This window comes from Bactrocera neohumeralis, chromosome 5 (genome assembly GCF_024586455.1).
Source record: "Bactrocera neohumeralis isolate Rockhampton chromosome 5, APGP_CSIRO_Bneo_wtdbg2-racon-allhic-juicebox.fasta_v2, whole genome shotgun sequence".
Classification (NCBI taxonomy): Eukaryota; Metazoa; Arthropoda; class Insecta; order Diptera; family Tephritidae; genus Bactrocera; species Bactrocera neohumeralis.
Genome location: NC_065922.1, coordinates 31,959,068 through 31,977,864, shown reverse-complemented (window position 1 = coordinate 31,977,864; position 18,797 = coordinate 31,959,068). Strand labels below are relative to the sequence as shown.

Sequence of the window (18,797 nt, the reverse complement as noted above, 5' to 3'; positions counted from 1 at the left end):
AGCAAAAATCATGCACACTGCGCCGAAGCGTGTCAGAGCGTAGCTTGGCTGGACCAGTCAATGGCCACTCACGCATACACCCGCACCAACACACACACACACCAGCAGCACTAACAGACATACACGTGTACTGATAGCACGAACGCGTAGTAAGAGCGTTGAACGCTGTCACTGATTGTGGCATTTATTGCTCAGTCATTTGCTGTGGCACATAATTGATGCTGTGTTAGATGCCGAACACACATACACATATGTACATATATGATTGTGAGTCCGACTTTATTGTATGCTTTCACAGCATTAACGAAGACATCAACATCTTTGGCAGGCAGCCGAGCTGGCATCCATTGGCCGCGCTCGCAATCAGTTGTAGTTGGATAGGATATCGTCGCAGACGAATGTGATTGCCAGTTACGGATTGTGAAAGTATGTGTTGAGCAAAAAAAAAATTGAGAAAATTTTCACAAGTGAAAAATGCAAACTACAATTTTTGGAGCATTTCTTGTGTGAAAAATGCGATTTCGTTGTAAAATGTGTAGTGAAATTACTTTTCTGCAGAATTTTTTGTTGATTGCCAGTGAATAAGCGTGGAAATTAAGAAGTTTTAATAGAATAAAGTGAAGGAAAAGATTTTGTGCGCAATTCGCAAGGCGTTCAGATACATTTTTTGCAAAATACACAGTGAAAAATAATTTTTTGTAAAAGAAAAAATTAAAAAAATACAAACTTAAAGGGAACATATCTTAATTTCGTAATGAAAAAAACTTGAAAGTACTATTTTTGAATTTATATAATTTTTTGCGAAATACACAGTGATAAATATTTTTTTTTATAAACGAAAAATTAAAAAAAAAAATTTAAAGGGAATACATCTTGATTTCGTGATTATAAAATTTTTTAAATCTTAAAATAAACTCAAAAATTCATATTTGGAATTTATATATCTTACATTTTTGCAAAATACACAGTTGAAAACGATTTTTAAAAGTACTAAAAGATACTAATTCTGAATTAAGAAAAACTTCTCTTAAAATACATTGAGAAATATATTTTTTTGTAAAATTGAATTTAAACAAATGTAAATTAAAGAGAACATAATTTAATTTTGTAATCAAAACAACTTTTCAAATCTTAAAAATGTTAGGAAGTTCTAATTTTGAATTCAAACACTGTTTTGGAAAATGCACTGTAAAAATTCTTTTTGTGAGCACAATTTTTTTTAAACTAAAAATATACTAATTTTGATATTTAGATAAATTTTTGGGAAAATACACACTGAAAAATATTTTTTTTTTGTAAAATAAATATTAAGAAGAAGAAAATGAAAGGAAACACATTTTTATTTTTTTTTAAATCTTTAAAATAACGAAAATATACTAATTTTCAATTAACATAGTTTTTTTTGCAAAATACACAGAAAGAGAGAGTGAGAAAAAATGGTTTTTTTCGCGGGCAAAAAATTTTAAAATTTTGTTTTCGTGTGAAGAAAATTTGTTTGAAACTTAGAAAGTACTAAAAAATACTAAAAAAGCAAAAAAAAAAATTTTTAACTTAGAAAGTACTTAAATGAACTTGAATTAAGATACATTTTTTGCAAAACACAAAGTGAAAAATATTTTTTTTTATAAAAGAAAAATTTAAAAAATATAAATTGAAAAGAAACTCACTTAATTTCGGGATGAAAAAGTAAAAGACTGATTGTAAACAATTAGCAAAAAAAAAAAAAACAAACAATTTTAAAAGAATTTAAAAAATCCTTGTTTGATTTCTTTTTTTGCAAAATGCAAAGTGAAATATTGTTTTTAAGAAAAAAGTAAAAAAAGCAGATCTTTGTGCGAAAAAACTGCGCTTCAGTGCCGCTCTTGCTTATTTTTTACATTGATAATGAATACAATTTAGTGAAAATAATTATTACTTCACTGTAATCTCAACTTTCTTACAAAATTCATATTTTATTGAAAGCTTTGCTTTAAAATATAAAAGTTTTCGAACTGAAAACTAATATTTCAATCAAAAAACTAATATTTTATTAAAAAAAACTATATCCATCCAAGCTGCTAATTACTTGCGAATATACACTTGAGACCTGCTGCCCTGATATATACACAAATAGCTGCCATTCACACATCAGTGCTTACACACTCACACATGCACACATATATAAACAGCTATAAAGCTATGAATACATAACTTGATGTGCGCTCAAATGAAACATAAACTCTCCTGAAGATGGTAAAATCTTTGGAGACGAGCACTCCCCAAACGCCATTCGACACAAAGCAGCAAAAATAAGACAAAATGAAAGTTAAAGAAGAAAAAAAAAACAAAAAATCACAAAAACAAACTACAACACAGCGACACACACGAACAAGCACCTGCCTTACGCTTGAGTTTAAGTATTCTAAGCAAATCTGCCTCCTCAATGGCAAATGGCAGCATCAATATTTTACCGTTCGAGCAGCAGAGTATTTTAATCAGCTTTTTAAGCTGCTTTAGGTTACATACTTTTAGGCGATTACCATGACTGAGCTTTAGGCGTACATTTTTTGAGTGGCTCAATTTCGTTTTTATTACAAAGTTACTTGGTGGGCTCGGCATAACGAGGTTGGCGCCGCCGCCACCGAGCATACTTTGCGAATTGTGAGCGCATTGGGGAGCCTATGAAACGAGCGAAATGCGAGCAGCTGGCAAGCAGCTGGCAAGCACCTACCGAAAGCAGACGAAAGTTAGCGCGAACTGATTTTATAGAGAGCTTGTCAGAGTTCGTTTCAACTCGTAGCATCGCAGTCGCCTAGCCGTGCTCGCGCTGGAGCCGAACGCTCACACTTACACACCTCTATAGGTGTTGTAGGTGCCTACAGCCAACCAAGCATCTTACCATCTGTTCGGAGCAGTTGGTGTGTTTTTGGTACGTTGGTGAGGGTGTTGCGCGCTGCAGAGTTGCCAAATGTGCGCATTATCTCATTAGCAACAACAGAAACAACAGTAAACGTCTATAATAGTGTCAACCAAAACAAAAAAAAAAAATATTATTATATTTGCCTTTGCTTCGGGGAGGTCAGTAGGTCGGCCCGGGTTGTCTGCCGCACACATATATACATACATATAGGCTTGTATGCATGTGTGTGCTGTATTAATGTTAACTTTTTGTTGTTACTAGGACGTCCAACACGGCTTTCATTTGATGCTTGCTACTGTTTTTGCCTTAATGGCTGTGCAGGTAGTTGCCTGTTGTTGTTGCAGCACACATGTTTTTGTAGTTTTTATTGTCAAACATATTTTCCCACACACACACACATGTATTTATGTGCATAGGCACACATGGTGCGCTTTCTAATGCCGAGTGCTTTGCGTGCACTCGCTTCAACAACTACGAAGAATCTGCGCAGCGCGAGGGTGTGACAACAACCCGCCCCCTTGTATCTTGCTGCCATTGTACACCAAGCTGCTGTGTTGTTTTTGCTTTGCAACTACTTTGTTTTGTTGCTTTTGTGTATGTCTAACTTCATTATACGCGCCTTTTTCTTCACCCCTCTCCCACTTTTTCCCCACCAAATTCACTTTGCCATACATACCGCCCTTCGTACGACGACCGCAATACGCACAGCGCTCGTGAATTCGCGTAAACTCAATAGCTACTATAATTCGTTTAATTCAACTTTATGCTGCCGCGCTTGGCCATTGTTTGCGCACGCTCAGCCGCCCGCTCCGCACCCGCTCGAAATTCGCGCCTCTTTGCTATTTGGTTTTGTTTCTTTTATTTCTTTGTTTGAGATTTTAGCATTAATTGAAATCTCAAGTTTTTATAGTTCTGTTTGCGTATGCTCTTAGCCAGCTGTCCAGCTTTTTGTCAGTGTCTGACACACGCACTGCTGTTGTCTTTGCTTTTGGTCACATTGTTGATGACTTCAGTTGTGTCTCATGTGTTTTTTGTTGTGCTAATGAGGGTCTTGTGTCAGTTGTGCTGCGGCTGTGGGTTAGTCCAATAGATGTACTTGTATGTCAAACAATTAACGACTAATTCATTGTTGTAGGTTTTTATGTCTTGCCAAAAATGGTTGTAGAAATAATTGTACCGAATTGGAGAACTGAGTTTGTTTATAAATAAAGCATATAATGCCAAAAACTGAATTAAAATAAATAGAAACATGGAAAAACGTTAACTACGGCTGCACAGAAACTAAACTAACCTTTACAAATACATGTTGTTACAAAAGAGGGTATAAAAAATCTTCATCGAGAATTTGATCCAAAAATTTCAATGGCAGTTTATAGCATATATGGTTCAATATTGGGAATTCCGACAAATGAGCAGCTTGTTGGGGTGAACTGGACGTGTACCAAATTTTAAATCGATTCCTTAAAAATTGAGAGACTATTTCGCATATATTATATTAAGCTCAATTTCGAAATTCGAAAAAGATATTTACATTAGAGATAATTGCCATTTCGAGGTTCGAGATTTAATAGGAAGATTTTGGTCGATAACTTCCAAACTCTTATTATTTCCATTCTTACTTAAAACTAAATATCCTGAAAAATATTATATTTCATCTATCAATTTTTCGAAATTAGAAGTCAATATTTTCAATATTCGAAAAACAGTGAAATTTTTTTTTACTTCTGACTAAATCTTTCTGCATAAAACTTTTTTAGCAGATATACATACATACGTACATATAAATAGGATCAATTTCGAAACTCACAAGAAAAAAATTGGATATTCGCAAAACGGATAAATTACTTTGTACTGCTTCCTTAATCGATAAAAATATTATATTTAGTATGTTAATTTTTCGAAATTCGAAGACAAAATTTTCGATATTCAAAAAGCAGAGAAATTATTTTTTACATCTGATTAAATCACTCTAGAAAGTAGATTTTTAGTAGATCATATAAGCTCAATTTCGAAATTCGAAGTAAAAATTTTCGATATTCGAAAAACAGATAAATTACGTTCGTACTGCTTACTGAATCGATAAAAAAAATTTATATTTAGTATGTTAATTTTTCGAAATTCGAAGTCAAAATTTTCCAAATTCGAAAATAAGAGAAACTATTTTTTTACTTCTGACAAATATTTTTTCCAAAAAGATTTTTAATAAATCATACAAGCTTAATTTCGCGATTCGAAAGAAATTTCGATGTTCGAAAAACGGATAAATTACGTTTTTACTGCTTACTAAATCTCTCCGTAAGAAAATCAATACACCTATCAAATGACCGCCTTTATTGTTCACAACAAAATAAGTTTTTTCCGCTGACATTTGATTTCGGCATAAGTTTTCCTTAAGCTTCTCAATGTCCTGGCGTATAATTTTTTTTTTTTCAAAGTAACCCGCTAAAAGATAAATCTGAAGATCTGGGTAAAAAGTTATAGCATCTCTTTATATAGTATTTCTCAAATAGGAAACTTCTGCTCGTCAACACAACCATATAATGGGAAATTACTCACTTCTGTTGATATTGAACTGAATATCAACTTCAATTTTCACTCTTAAGCGACGTGAAGATGGCACACCTTTTAAAATTTAACTACCATTTTCTTTCCAAAATGATTTCAAAGACTTTGGAATTTATAAAAAAATGTGTCTACTTTTTCAAAATAACTAACTGCCCGTAAACATTTTTGACTTGCAAAATTCAATTTCCTAATTCGAAATTGTTGAAAACCCAATTATTTATTTGCAAAGTTTTCTTTTCATTTAATTACTTTATTATGCCAATAGCCCCCTTCTCGGATATACATACTACGTACATATATTTCTAAGAAATATTCCTTAAAATATTGTTTTTTTTAAAGCAGTGAGATGTTTCGATCGAATGATTCCTTTAATAAAGTGAATCTTTAGTCAATTTTACTATTTTCTTGTTTCGATTTCAAGGTTCCGATTTTATGTTATTGTTTAAGATAAACTAAATAGCTATTCGGATTGTCTTCACGGACTTCCATTTATGCTAATAAATTGTACTGTTCACATAAACTCCCCATTGGAGAAATTGTACAGAGAAACTCATATATCATATATACATATGGGCATTTTCACAAAAAGGTCCACCACGCGTGCAAAATTCAAACAGTTCCTGAAAACTTTCTGTTGATGAATAATAAATCTCAAATGTGTTAATTTTATAAATATAAAGGAATTTTTATTTTCTTCTAATTTTGAGCCGAAATATACAACGAATACACAAAATTTACAAAAATCTGACTTTTTTGACCAAATATACCAACGTTTTTCCTTGTTATATTCCCTAATTCAAAGTAATACTATGATGTTTTTATAATTTAAAAATCTTCTGCTGATAGTAACATAATGTTCAACAAGCAGACAGACTGAGTGGAGATCGAATAACGGTAGTTTTTTTGTGTTTGCTTCTGCTTATATTCGTATGTCGCGTCCGTTACCGAAAAACAGCATTTATTGTTCTCATTAGTGAACAAAGTGTTGAAGTGCAAATTGCTTTCAGACTAAAAGCAGATACATCATTTCACTTAAAAAAAGTAATAATTGGCTCTCGGCAAAAACGATTAAAAAAATTTATTGGTGTTTGAAATTCGTCGCGTCCGTTACCGTAAACCTTAAATATTAAATAAAGTTGTAGAAATTGCATAAAATTAAAATTTTATTGATGGCAAAAACGGCAAAAGAAACAAGAAAAGCAATAACAATGAAGTATAGAGAGACAATAAAAGAAAACGTCGAGAAATGGCAGGAATACAAGAAGAAAGAAGCAAAACGAAAGCAAGAGTACCGAAAAAGATTATCGCAAAAAATGAAAAGTGATTGCAATTTATTAGAAAAGAAGAAAGAAAAGGACCGTGTTAGACAGCAAGTTTTGCGGCAAAAAAAGAGCATAAATAATATTGACAATTTGAATTGCGAAATTTACAGCTGTAAACAAACGATGGGAAAAGCAATTAAAAAAGTTGAGGCTGCGCTACCTAAAAACCTGAATAGAAAAATAGCTATCCTCAAATCTTTATGCAATAAATATATTAAACCAACAGAAACGATGAATGAAAATACAACCAAGTCATCAAAAAGCCAGATGCGCGAAAAATTAATTGAACAATTCTTTTTGCAAGATGGAATCAGCGTTCAAGCTCCTGGGAGAAAGGATACAATGATAATCAATGGGAAAGTAGCCTCAAAACGTTTTATGCTTATGACCTTAACAGAAGCATATCAACTTTTCAAAGCCGAATATACCGAAGAAAAAGTCTGCAAAACTATTTTTATTCGTTCTAAGCCAACTTACATTCAGTTAATAATTTACGACACAATATGTGTGTCTGTAAGTACCATGCAAATTTTATTTTTCCACTAGAAGGCTGTGCAAAGCTTATACCGCAGATTCCTGCCAAAGCTGAATTATTTCTTACATCAGTTTGCTGCGATGTTATGAATGAAAGGGCATGGCTAATAATTCTGACAGCTGTGTACGCGATATTAAAGACGATCTAGTTCCAATACAGTTTATTAATAAATTTAATACGCAAATCAAATGGAAACAGTGGAGAAAAGTAGATGATCGCATAACTTTAAACTACACTATTGGTCCATTAATCGACTTAATTTATGATATAGAGATTCAGCTACCAGCTTTTAAAATGCATTGTTTTGTTAAACGTCACCAACAAAATTACTTTGAAACTAAAAAAAAATGTAGCAGTTAATGAAATTGTTATGCAAGTTGATTTTGCTGAAAATTATCGCTTGACATTCCAAAACGAAGTTCAAGATGCCCACTTTAGTTATAGCCAAGTAACAGTGTTTACGTGCGTAGCTTGGGTTCTTGGTGAAACCAAGTCTTTTGCTGTTATCAGTGATAGATTGACCCACAGTAAATTCGACGTTTATTGCTTTATTTCCAAAATTATCAATATATTACAAAACCAGTACAAAGGAGTTACCAGCATTTATATTTTCTCTGATGGAAGCACTTCCCAATTCAAAAATAAATTTATTCTTTCTAGTATTCCAAGACTTGCAGCTGAATTTAATTGCAGAATCTTAGAGTGGATTTTTTTTGCCACTTCACATGGCAAAGGTGCTGTAGACGGAATAGGTGCCGTAGTTAAACGAAAAGTCTGGCAAATCGTTAAAGCAAAAAATATTGTTCTCGGTGATGCTTCATGCTTCTATGAATGTGCTAAGAACAACATTCATGGAGTTAACATTTTGTATATCTCTGGAACACAAATTGATAGTATTTGTAATCAACTGTGAGAGTTATGGCAAAATATTCCAAATATCAAAGGAGTTAAGAGTTTGCATTGGTTTTCATATTTCGACAGTAAATTTATTGAAGTTGCTCGGACCGCCTATTCATTAAAGAAAATAATTAAAATAGACCATACTAAAAACTAATAACTTTCTTCTTAATTTTTTAAGTCATTTTTACTAAAATGTTACTTGAATTTTTAATTTACGTTATTGGTTTGCTTAATTTTCAATAAAATTGAAGTGTTATAATGAAAAAATTGTATTTCTTTGTTCTTGGAAGATTTTGTCGCGTCCGTTATGTCGCGTCCGTATTTCTTCTATACTCAATTAAAAAAAACTAAGGGAAAATTAACATATTTCATAAACCTACGAATAACAGTCATCTGTTCGCATTTATTAATATATATATTTTTATATATATATAAATCCTTAATTTGCTGATTTTTGTATATTTCTGAATGCGCCTCAAAAAAACTTCTATTTTTTGTCGCGTCCGTATCACTTTATAATTGCTTATAACTACGTACTTATTTGTAGTAGAACCTTCCCGTATATATTAAAATCTAGTACTGCGTCAGCCCTTCAAAACAATGTCAATATATATAAACTTTTCCTTTGTCTTCTTTGTTTTGGACGCACTTAAAAGCGTACGAATGTCGCGTCCGTTACCGTGAAAATGCCCATATATGAATATTAATGTATATTGCTTGTTGTTTTTTAATGGTGCTTCTTCGGCAAAACTGTAATCCTCTGATTATTATTGTCAAAAAGTTAACAAACAAATTGCCAACCACACCCTACAAGTATTTAGTTCAGTTGTTTGTTTGTATTTATGCTTTACTCGCACAACAGAAATGTGTCGAGTGCAAGAGCAGGAACAATCCGGAGTATACATAACTGGTACATACTTGTACAAAACAAAAAGTATGCATATGTACTTTTTTGAACGATTTTCGGAGTATGAATTTGATAAAAACGGAACAAACATAAATACAAAATTTTGTATTATGAAATAATATTGTTTCCAGGATTTATAACATAAGAAATCTAAATAATTCCTTAAAATCAATGCGGTATGCATTCGGTGGATTATCGTGGTGCAAAAACAAAGAATTGACGGTCCATACTTCCAGCCTCTTTTTACGAAAAGCTTCCCGCAAATGACACATAACGCTGAAATAGTATTCATTGTTGAGAGTTTGGGAGGTCGGAAGGAATTCGGAATCCGCCACACCTGTTTAATCGAAAAAAAACTGTCAATATATCCTTGATTTTTGACCTCCCTTGACATTTTTTTCGGCTTCGGCTCAACCTTGCCACGATATTCGGCCGATTGATCGTCTGTTTTGGGTCCTAAGTAAAGAACCAAGACTCATAGCCAGTGATAATACGTTTCATTAAACATGTCATTACATCGTAAAGGAATAATATCAAAAATATAATTCTCAAATCTTTCTTAAACAGCAGATAAATAGAAGAGGAAGTTTCAGTCCAATGAATCCAATCCTGGTAAAATTGTTCCTTGTTAGCGGTTCACAAGTAATGGTTTACCAGATTTTTAAGTGACATATCAATAACAATGCTTCTAGAGTTCAATCATAACAAGGTTTCGGGCTTTTAGGTAGCATGGCAGGATTTTGGTTCAATTCGAGTTCCTGATCAACATGGAAAGGACTATTTCTAATGAATATCGCGTTTGGTAGACAATAAAATAATATCCAAGTCTCCTGACTTCTAAACTAAACTTTCTAAGAACATCGGAGTTTTTCATTAAAAAAATAAATCTTTAAATCTAGAATATTAAAAAATCTAATCGAAAATATATATTCCAACTCACAGCCGTGCATTAGCCACAACCACAATAATTATATAAACATTTCACTCAACCGAGGTACTTAAAATTTATTTACCGATTTAACCCATTTGCCATGCAAATGAAATTTTGTACACAATTTGAATAGAAATGATAAAGAGCATTGTATACACGATACAAGATAGTACGGAATAGGAAAAAGTGTAATAAAAACAACAATACATACTATGCGCAAAAGCCCCAACAAGGCAGCGGCGGAGCGCACAAGGAGCCTTTGTGTACACACACATACTGAACACACATACACACAATTGTGAGTATAGCTGGGTTTGGGTTCTTTGTTTAGGCTGGGGAGCAACACCCGAGAGTATACCAACATGAAAATATGCAAATAGCATAAAAGTCTGGCACAGTTTCGCATGAAAGCGAGGCAAAAGCATACAAAGGACGCTACTGCTACAGCAATAGGCAACAACACACACACAAAGAACGACGTGTGAAAACACTTTAGTAAAGCAAAGTAATGAAGAATACACAGAAGAATATGATTTTCAAGCCGCGAAGCCGTAAACGCGTTTGTTGGGATAGTACACAAAGGCTATACCGAGTGTCAGGTGTGTAGTAGAGTAGCAGAGTGCACGACGAGGGGAAAAGCCGTAGGGGAAAGCTCAGTGCTGAAGAAGACGAAAGCTTTGGGGGCTAAAATTTTCTCACAGGAGAGTAGCCTTGCTACATTACTGCTCCTATTTAAGGAGAGTTTGAAAGTTTGCTCTCTTGGCATATGCTTAAATTACGTTCCACAAACCCGATCTCCGAAGCCGAAGAGCACACGCATTTGAAGCGCAGTTTCCGCACAAACTGCTGCAACGTTTCTACAGCGCTTCTGTGTGTAGAAGCAGATTTTGTACCTCAATCATTTCCGCTCGCAGTTTTAATGTGACAGTGACAACGAAAATCGCTTGCGTCCAATTGTGGAAACAATAAGAAAAATTTCAAATAACTCAAGCTAAATTGTTGCCAATTTAGTGCGAATATAATTAAAAAAATAATAAAAATAATTTTATGTCAAATTAAAACTTACTAAAAAAAAATTTTAATAAAAAACCAGCCAAACCAATTGAAAATGTAAATCAGTGTCAAATTACAGTGCTCAAAACGACCGTTAAGTGTTTTTAAATATTAATACAGAAATTTGAAAAAAAAAACAGCATAAAGCACAACAATAACAACAGTTGAAATAGTGCTTTACAACTTCCGTTAGTGGTTGTGTGTGTGTAGTAGTGCAACTTGTTAGAAATGGGTGGCGGCGAAGTCAAAGTCGCTACTGTGGATGTGGAGAGCGGTGATAATATGGCCACACTTCCGGTGTCACGCTCGCACACAACCGGCAGCAATGACAGCGCCGAGAAGAATAATGCAGCCAACAAGGAAATGGAATTAAAGAACGTCATGCCGCAGCCATTGCAAAGGTTAATATCGCAATTTTATTACTTTTTCGAACAAATTTTGTGGTTTTAGAGTCAGGACAAAAACAAATATTCTAAGAGGAAAATATGTAAAAGGAAATTTTTGGAATATTTTTTCGAACATTTTGCTATGAAAGCGAGAATTCCCAAAAGATTTTCGGGTTCAAAAATTACTATAAAGAATATAAAAAATCAAAGATTAATTAAAAAGTGAAATAAAATGGAAATACAAATTTTTTTTTAATTGCACTCACCGATTGTTCAATGCATACTATATGTGAAAGTTATCGATATCTGAAATGATGAAAAATAAATAGTTATTATTTTAATTGTTTTTAACTAACTGAAATTCTTACTACAAAAACAAATCAAAGGACAAAACAGAAATAACAAAATTTCTTTAGAAGAACTCAATTTTGATCGGTCAGTTTGTATGGCAGCTATAAGCCTTATTGTTCCGACCTGACCAATTTTTTCGGACACTGCCCCATGCTTAATTTGGTGAAGATATCTCGTCAAATTAAATGGTTTTCAAAATAAGCACATAGGAATCATGTCGTTCAGTTGGTATGACAATACCCGAAAATTGCAAACAAAAGAAATCCCCACCGGATGTAATACACTTACATACGCCAACGTTTTTCCCGGTCCTCAAAACTTTTCATAAGCATTTTGGTGTGGCCTTTATCTCCTTTAGTGAGTTTTGTTTTATATTTTCGATCGACTGAAAACGAGTTCCATAGAGCGGAAATTTCAGTGTGGGTACAAGCAAAACGCAGTTTTTTGAAAAAAAACCAATCAGCTTTATCCACCAAAATCATTCAAACGGACTAGCGAGAAATGTCGAGCTCTCTTGTCATCTCTCCAACACTTGCCTGACGATTTTCAAGCACCATATCCTTCACTTTTTTAATATTTTCATCAGTTGAAAAGGTCGAAGGTCTTCCCGTGCTATACATGTCTTCAACGATCTCTCTACCGTATTTGAAGGCTTTGTACCACTCTTAGGCTTGTGTTTTTGATAAAACTAAATCACCGTAAACCTTTTCCAACATTCGCAACGATTCCGCACACAAAATTTGGTTAGAAATAAAAAATTTTAGGCAAATTCTTTGTTCCATATTTTTTTCCATTGTAAAAATTGCAACGCACTACTGAGATGTACTGACTTAAGCAGCTGCTGTAAACAAACTGGTTGACAGATTTCGATCATACTTGGCATAGTAATTAAGGACGCTCCAAAGAACTTAGCAAAATACAATTGTGGGTGCTTTTTTGTCATAATGTATATATCTTGAAGGGTCTTCGACGTCACTTTCGTGGCAATTTTAATATATCTTCTTCAGGGTATAAAAATGTTGATCGATAGTTATTAATTTAATTAATTTAGTTTAATTTGTGGGTATTAATAAATAGTTTTCAGCCATTCTGATGGAGAACTTAAAAATAAAAAAAGTTTTAAAATTCTATATTTTAATATTTCGAACGACTCCCTAAACTTATGCAATGAATGAATGAGCTATCTCATAGCATTTACAAAGAGTGCCGTATAGGTTTCTCAGCATTGAACGGGATGATTGAAAAGTATCTAACACCAGCAGAAATATTTAACTAAACTGTCGCGTCATTTCTTTAATGTTCATGTGGTGCTTCTAGAGACGCTATTTATATGGATGAGGGTTATAGAAGGCCCAATCCAGCATATTACATATTTAGGTGAAATAAACGAGAAAAATGTCTTATGGTTGGTATAAGAAATAAGTTATAAAAGAGTAATATTGTTTTATAAAAGAAGTTTTTAATTTATATAGAAGGATTCTCAGTAACAAGAGTACTAAACTCGAACAAACTATGCCAGTTGTTCAAAGAAATTGTAAGCACTAGCGTTGCAACTCTCCCTTAACGTGTACTCTGATGCTTTCTAGCGCTTTTTTCTTTAACTTAGAAAGTCTTCTATTCGCGAGAAAAACGTTTTGGTAATCTCTTTTCTATATAAACAATATTCTATAAACAACTACTATATTCTATTTCAAATCTTAAATTTTGAAAGTCAATAAAAAATATTTGTATTTTAATCTTTGAGTCACAATGATAAAACTGATCTAAAATGTGTTAAGGCAAACTTGGTGGCATTGAAGATGTCGGTTCTGCCACTTTTATGACAATACGAAGTTATCAGATGCTATATAAATCGTTCCAAGGGTCTGTTTGAGGAACTAAAAATATCTAATAATTTTTGTTTGATATACTGATGTCATTTTTCAACTAATTGCACACAGATCACGCACAGGCTAAGGTCTTGAGCTATATAATTTTTGAACTGATTTGCATTTTTGCTTAATTTTAAATAACTTTTCGTATTTTATTTATGTCCTAGCTGCCAGAATTCGTGGAAACTTGAGTTCAAAGAATAGTTAGTGTAACGAAAGCCCTCCTGTTGATGAATGAAATGAGTGTGTAGTTAAAAATGAAGTAAAATGTTCGGCTTTTCCTATTCCAATAAGGTGCTCTTTTGGAGGACTGACGTTATGAAACTGCTTACTATTGAAGTTAAGAGCTTACGTATATTAATGAGAAAGCTTAAAACATTGCAAATGTCATCGCAATAGATAAACTAAGTCCTGATCTTTATAAATCCTGAACAGAACATAATTCTTGTCAAAAAAGTCTTGCAGTATTTTTGTTGAATATTTTTTTTTTTATTTTAATTGACTTTTTTGACAACCCATTATATTAAAATGTTTGGCTTTTCGTATTTCAATGAGGTGTCGCTCCTTTGGAGGACTGATGTTATCAAATTATAATTTGCTTACTATTCAAGCTAAGAGCTTAGGTATTTTAATAAAAGAGCTTAAAATATTGCAAATGTCATCGCATTAGATAAACTAAATTCTGATCTTTCTATACCCTGAATAAAGCATATTAAGTCTGTAACACCTAGAAGGAAACGTGAATGACCTTATAAAATATGTACATACATGATCAGCTTGACAAGCTGAATCTCTCAGTTTTTCCGATATTGATCTGAAATTTTGCTAACGTCCTTTTCTTTTCAAGAAGCTGAACATTTGGCGAAACCGTCGATATCGGAACATACCTTATCTACCATACAAACTAAAAGTTCGAAATCAAGTGCTTGTGTAGACAACTTAATTGACGAAATGTCTTCACAGATTATTGCTCTAGACGAATCAATCAATCTCTAAAAGAGAATGCTTTAGATCCAGTCGCTATAGCTAAGGGCAGCCAAACAAATTGGCCAATCCAAATCAGGTTCTTGTAAGCTTGTGTGGCAGCTCCATGCTATTGTGGTCCGATTTCGGCGGTGCCGTTGAATGAGCACCTCCTTGGGGAGAAAAAGATAGATGAAGAAGTTTTGGAATCTAGATATTGAAATAAAAAAACCTTTTCAGGATAAAAAAGGACAAAAGCTTTAACTGAAAGTGGATTTCGTTCAGAGTTCAAAAAAAAAATTTTTTTTTTCAGACATTCATTAATAACAAACTTGTAAAAATGCACACAACTTTCAACTGACAAACTTACATGCATACATTTGCACAGCATTAGGGCAAACACAAACAATGTTAACAAACAATTTGCACACTCCAACAATTTTCGCACTCAGTCATGAACGACTTGTCAACGCGGCGTTTACAAGGAAATCATGGCTGCGAACATGAACTTTATTGTATTAGTGACAACAACAACAGCAACAACAACAAGTGTACACACAGACTATGCCATAAAAATTACATTCCTGCTGGAATAACTGTGAATCCGGCATGAGATTACGCGACCAAGCTGCAGGCGACACAAAGGTGGGGTAAAGAGAGGCAAGAGGGAGAAATTAAAAAGGAAGACGCGGAAAAAAGACATAACACAGCAGGCAGTAAAATAAAGAATGCAATGAAATTGATGAATTACTTGCAACATCAAGTTGCACATTGTCACATTATGGCGCGCATAGGGTAGCAACAAAGCAAGCTGCATGCAACGAGGGCACGCTGACTGCGTGACTGACTGATTTGAATGTTGAATCCTCGACAAACATGCTTAGGCACATACATATATACATATATGTATATATAAGTGTGTGTGTGTGATTGTATGCATTGGCATGTTGCATACATGCCGTTGGACACTTGTCGATGTACGTGCAACAGCAGCTAGCGGACGACTTTTGGGAGTGTGCGGAGGGAGGCGTCATGTCGGACGTTGTGTAGGAATGCTTGTGAATGCCCCAAAGCAAATCAGCATAAAGCGTGGGGAATCAAGTTAAATAATGTCATAAGCTACTGACTAGAGGCGCCAGAGGGTGGAGGAGGTGAAAGGTGCAGCATACATGTATCTCGCATATCGTTTGTGCAACATATTTCTAATATTTGCTTTTGTTGTTGGAGGCGTTTTTTTTCAGTGAAGTATGTGAAAAAGTTTGCATATTTGCATAAGTGCTACCGAGGCGGATGCCTCTATGGAAGAGGTCGAGGGTGTGGAAATGTTAGAAATCAGTTATAACTGTCTACATTTTAGGTGACAACTAATGAAGTGTGTTTTACAGTTTGCGAAGTTGTTGTATGAGTGCGGGAGTGGGGAAGAACACCAGCTGGAAAGGTGTATGTATTGGCAAATGGGACACGATTCATTCAAAGTACATATGTACAAGAGTTAGCATATTTAATGTTTAAAATTTACATAAAATCAGTTGCCAAAGCTTGACTTAGAACCTCTCTCTTATATTACATAAAGTGTATATTTTAAACATGTGGATTTTAAGAAGTTAAATTAATGTTATGGCCACGAATTTCGCTTTATTATAAGAATAAGGCTTTGCTCGAACAAATTCTAGCTAAGAGATTTTCGACCACTTTTTGCAGTAAATACTAAATATCAGCAATAACGTACCGAATATTCTTCTCTTGTATGGCATGTACCGCCGTTTGTTGGAGGCAAAGATCGTCGATATCAACATCTTCCAACTAAGGTACGAATATTTGGTGTCTTCGATTTGTCAAGCATTGAGGAATAGTGAATCGAACAACCTCTAACAGCTGTTCGGTAAAATTGTTCGCAAACATATCCTCTGATCCATGCCTTACTTTTTCTGCAAACTTGCTCTTTATGGATTACTGTTGATGAGTAGCATTAAAGCAGCTTTTTTAGCTCTCTATTTCTGATTGAGGTAACTAAATGGTTCGAACCTGGAACCGAGTTTCCTTTAAATCAAATAACCTTTTAACTGACTACAGCGTTCAGCCGCTTAGTGTTCCAATTACAGAAGGAGGACAAATTTTTAGAAAGCGGTGCTCTCGCAATTAGGTAGTCTCAATTAAAGACAAGTACGCCTATATGTATGGCGATAATCAGATATTTTGTGAAGTTGGGAGAAGAAGGAATGTCCATTCTCGGTATGGTGAACTGTGTGCCAGAGAAGTCTTATATGTTGAGCTAGTTAAGAGGTTGCAATTTGTGAAGTAACTCAAATCGCTTTGGAAGCAGATGATCTTTTGAATGCTAAATAAGCTAAAACTGTATTTATAAGAGTTAGGTGAGAGGCGAATGCAAAATTCTGCTGCTGAATCCACTTTATTTCAAAGAGGAATGTCAATGAATGGGAATCAAGTCTAATGGAAAACTTTTCTACTACACATAAGAATAACTCATAAAAGTATATATTATAGCATTGGCGGATTTTATAATAAGTACTAATATCTTTCCAATCATATGTGAGAACAAAGTTGTTTTCAGTGAGAGACTTTTGTCAATACATTTTGCTTATTGGTATTGTAAGGAGATGTATTAAAAAAAAACTATTCTTGGAAACTTGTCTTATTCAGAACATGAAAGCGAATCAGAACCTGATTAAGGGATTACATGGATTTACGGGTTTGAAAAAATCTATTTTTTTATTGTCATATTAAATTCTACAACACCTCTAGATAATTGTCTTAAATTTTCTAGTTGATCCTAGTAATAGTTTCGGAGATACTGTTTTGAGAACTTGTGCGCTCGAAGCTAGCTATGCTAAGTGCGCCATCTTTAAACACGTTTTTCTCGAAATTGTGTTTTTGAAGCCGGTTGGCAAGATCCCTCGAGAACTACTCAAGTGATCTTCATTAAATTTTAAACAGGTTTTTGAGACATAATTCTTAAAGACTTGTACGAAGGATTTTTTTCGATTAAAATTATTTGAAAAAAAAAAAATCTCGCGAAATTTTCATTTTTTTTTTGTAAAAATGTCTGCCAAAAATCCAATATAAAAATTTTTTTCCTTCGTCCAAGTTCTAAGTTAAGGTTTTAACTAAAATACGGCCGTTTTTCACTTTAGATGATGCTGTAAGATGCGGGGCCATCTATTTTTCAAAATATTTTTGTTAATAGTGTATGTTTGTAACAATAAAAAACTCTAATTAAATGTTTTATTTTTATATTAGAATTTTTTTTTTTAAATGAAGGTTTTTTATTCAAGGAAACCCAGTTAGCTGCTGTAGCTTAAGCTAAATGTTTTTTCGAAATAGGAGGGAAACCAAGGAAGTATCGAGCTATACAGCTAATAATAACAGTAACCAAATTTTTTTTTCGAGTGATTAAATCATAGGCTAAAAAAGTAATTTCTCTATTTTGCAAAATTAAACCCCAAAATCAAAAAAATTGCCCTCAAATTTCGAAATTGAGTTTATATAACCGACCAAAAATGTAAAAATATGGGTATCAACCATACCTCTTACCTCTCATTTTAATGGTATATAGTATTTTCGATTAAACTTTCGATTTTCGAAAAAATAAAAGTATTATATTTCAAATTTTTTTCAATAAAGTTTGTTTTGAAATTTGAAGGGAAATAATTCGGAGTCTAAAAGCAGTCCATTTTGCGTACAGTTTAAGAATGGGTTTCTCGCCCTGGCACACATTACCTGCAATACTTGATTTTGATAGTGAATTTTCCGTACTTAAACTAAAAAACGAAATTCTCCACATTCGGAGAATGCTTTCAATTTGATAATTGCATATCTCCAATTACTTATTTTCGAATTTGCAAATTGTTAAGTGGCCAAGTCATGGACTAAAATGTTAAAAATATTAGAAGTAAAATATAATTTTAATGACATGTCTGAATAGAAAAAAATGCAACTCAAAAAACCCACACAAACAAAAATCACCAGAATATTTCATTGGCTGCCTGTCAAGCGCATCCTAGCTACAAAAGAGTATGGACGGCGCGAGCAAGCGGGATATTTTCATTCCATGTTGCCACAAACTGGATGATATTTTGTGTATTCGAGCGCAGTG

At 33.6% G+C, this 18,797-nt stretch overlaps 1 protein-coding gene and 1 long non-coding RNA gene across 14 annotated transcripts in view; one reads left to right on the top strand and one right to left on the bottom strand.

Annotated features, from left to right (window-relative positions):
• The window catches only part of LOC126759520 (proton channel OtopLc), a 138,437-nt gene that overhangs the window by 89,957 nt on the left and 29,683 nt on the right, over positions 1-18,797 (top strand). For 3 of the 13 annotated variants that reach the window (XM_050474372.1, XM_050474369.1, XM_050474367.1), the window contains exons 1-2: positions 367-426; positions 10,974-11,513. The exons of the other annotated variants lie outside the window; for them this stretch is intronic. In XM_050474372.1, the coding sequence (XP_050330329.1) occupies positions 11,341-11,513 (173 nt within the window). In that variant the 5' untranslated portion in view covers positions 367-426; positions 10,974-11,340. Of the gene's footprint in view, positions 1-366; positions 427-10,973; positions 11,514-18,797 lie in introns of those variants that run through there. 13 annotated transcript variants of the gene reach the window in all.
• LOC126759580 (uncharacterized) overlaps positions 11,765-18,797 on the bottom strand; it is a 497,180-nt gene continuing 490,147 nt past the window's right edge. Inside the window, exon 9 of the long non-coding RNA XR_007667019.1 lies at positions 11,765-11,804. This is a non-coding gene — a long non-coding RNA (uncharacterized LOC126759580). The remainder of the gene's footprint in view (positions 11,805-18,797) is intronic.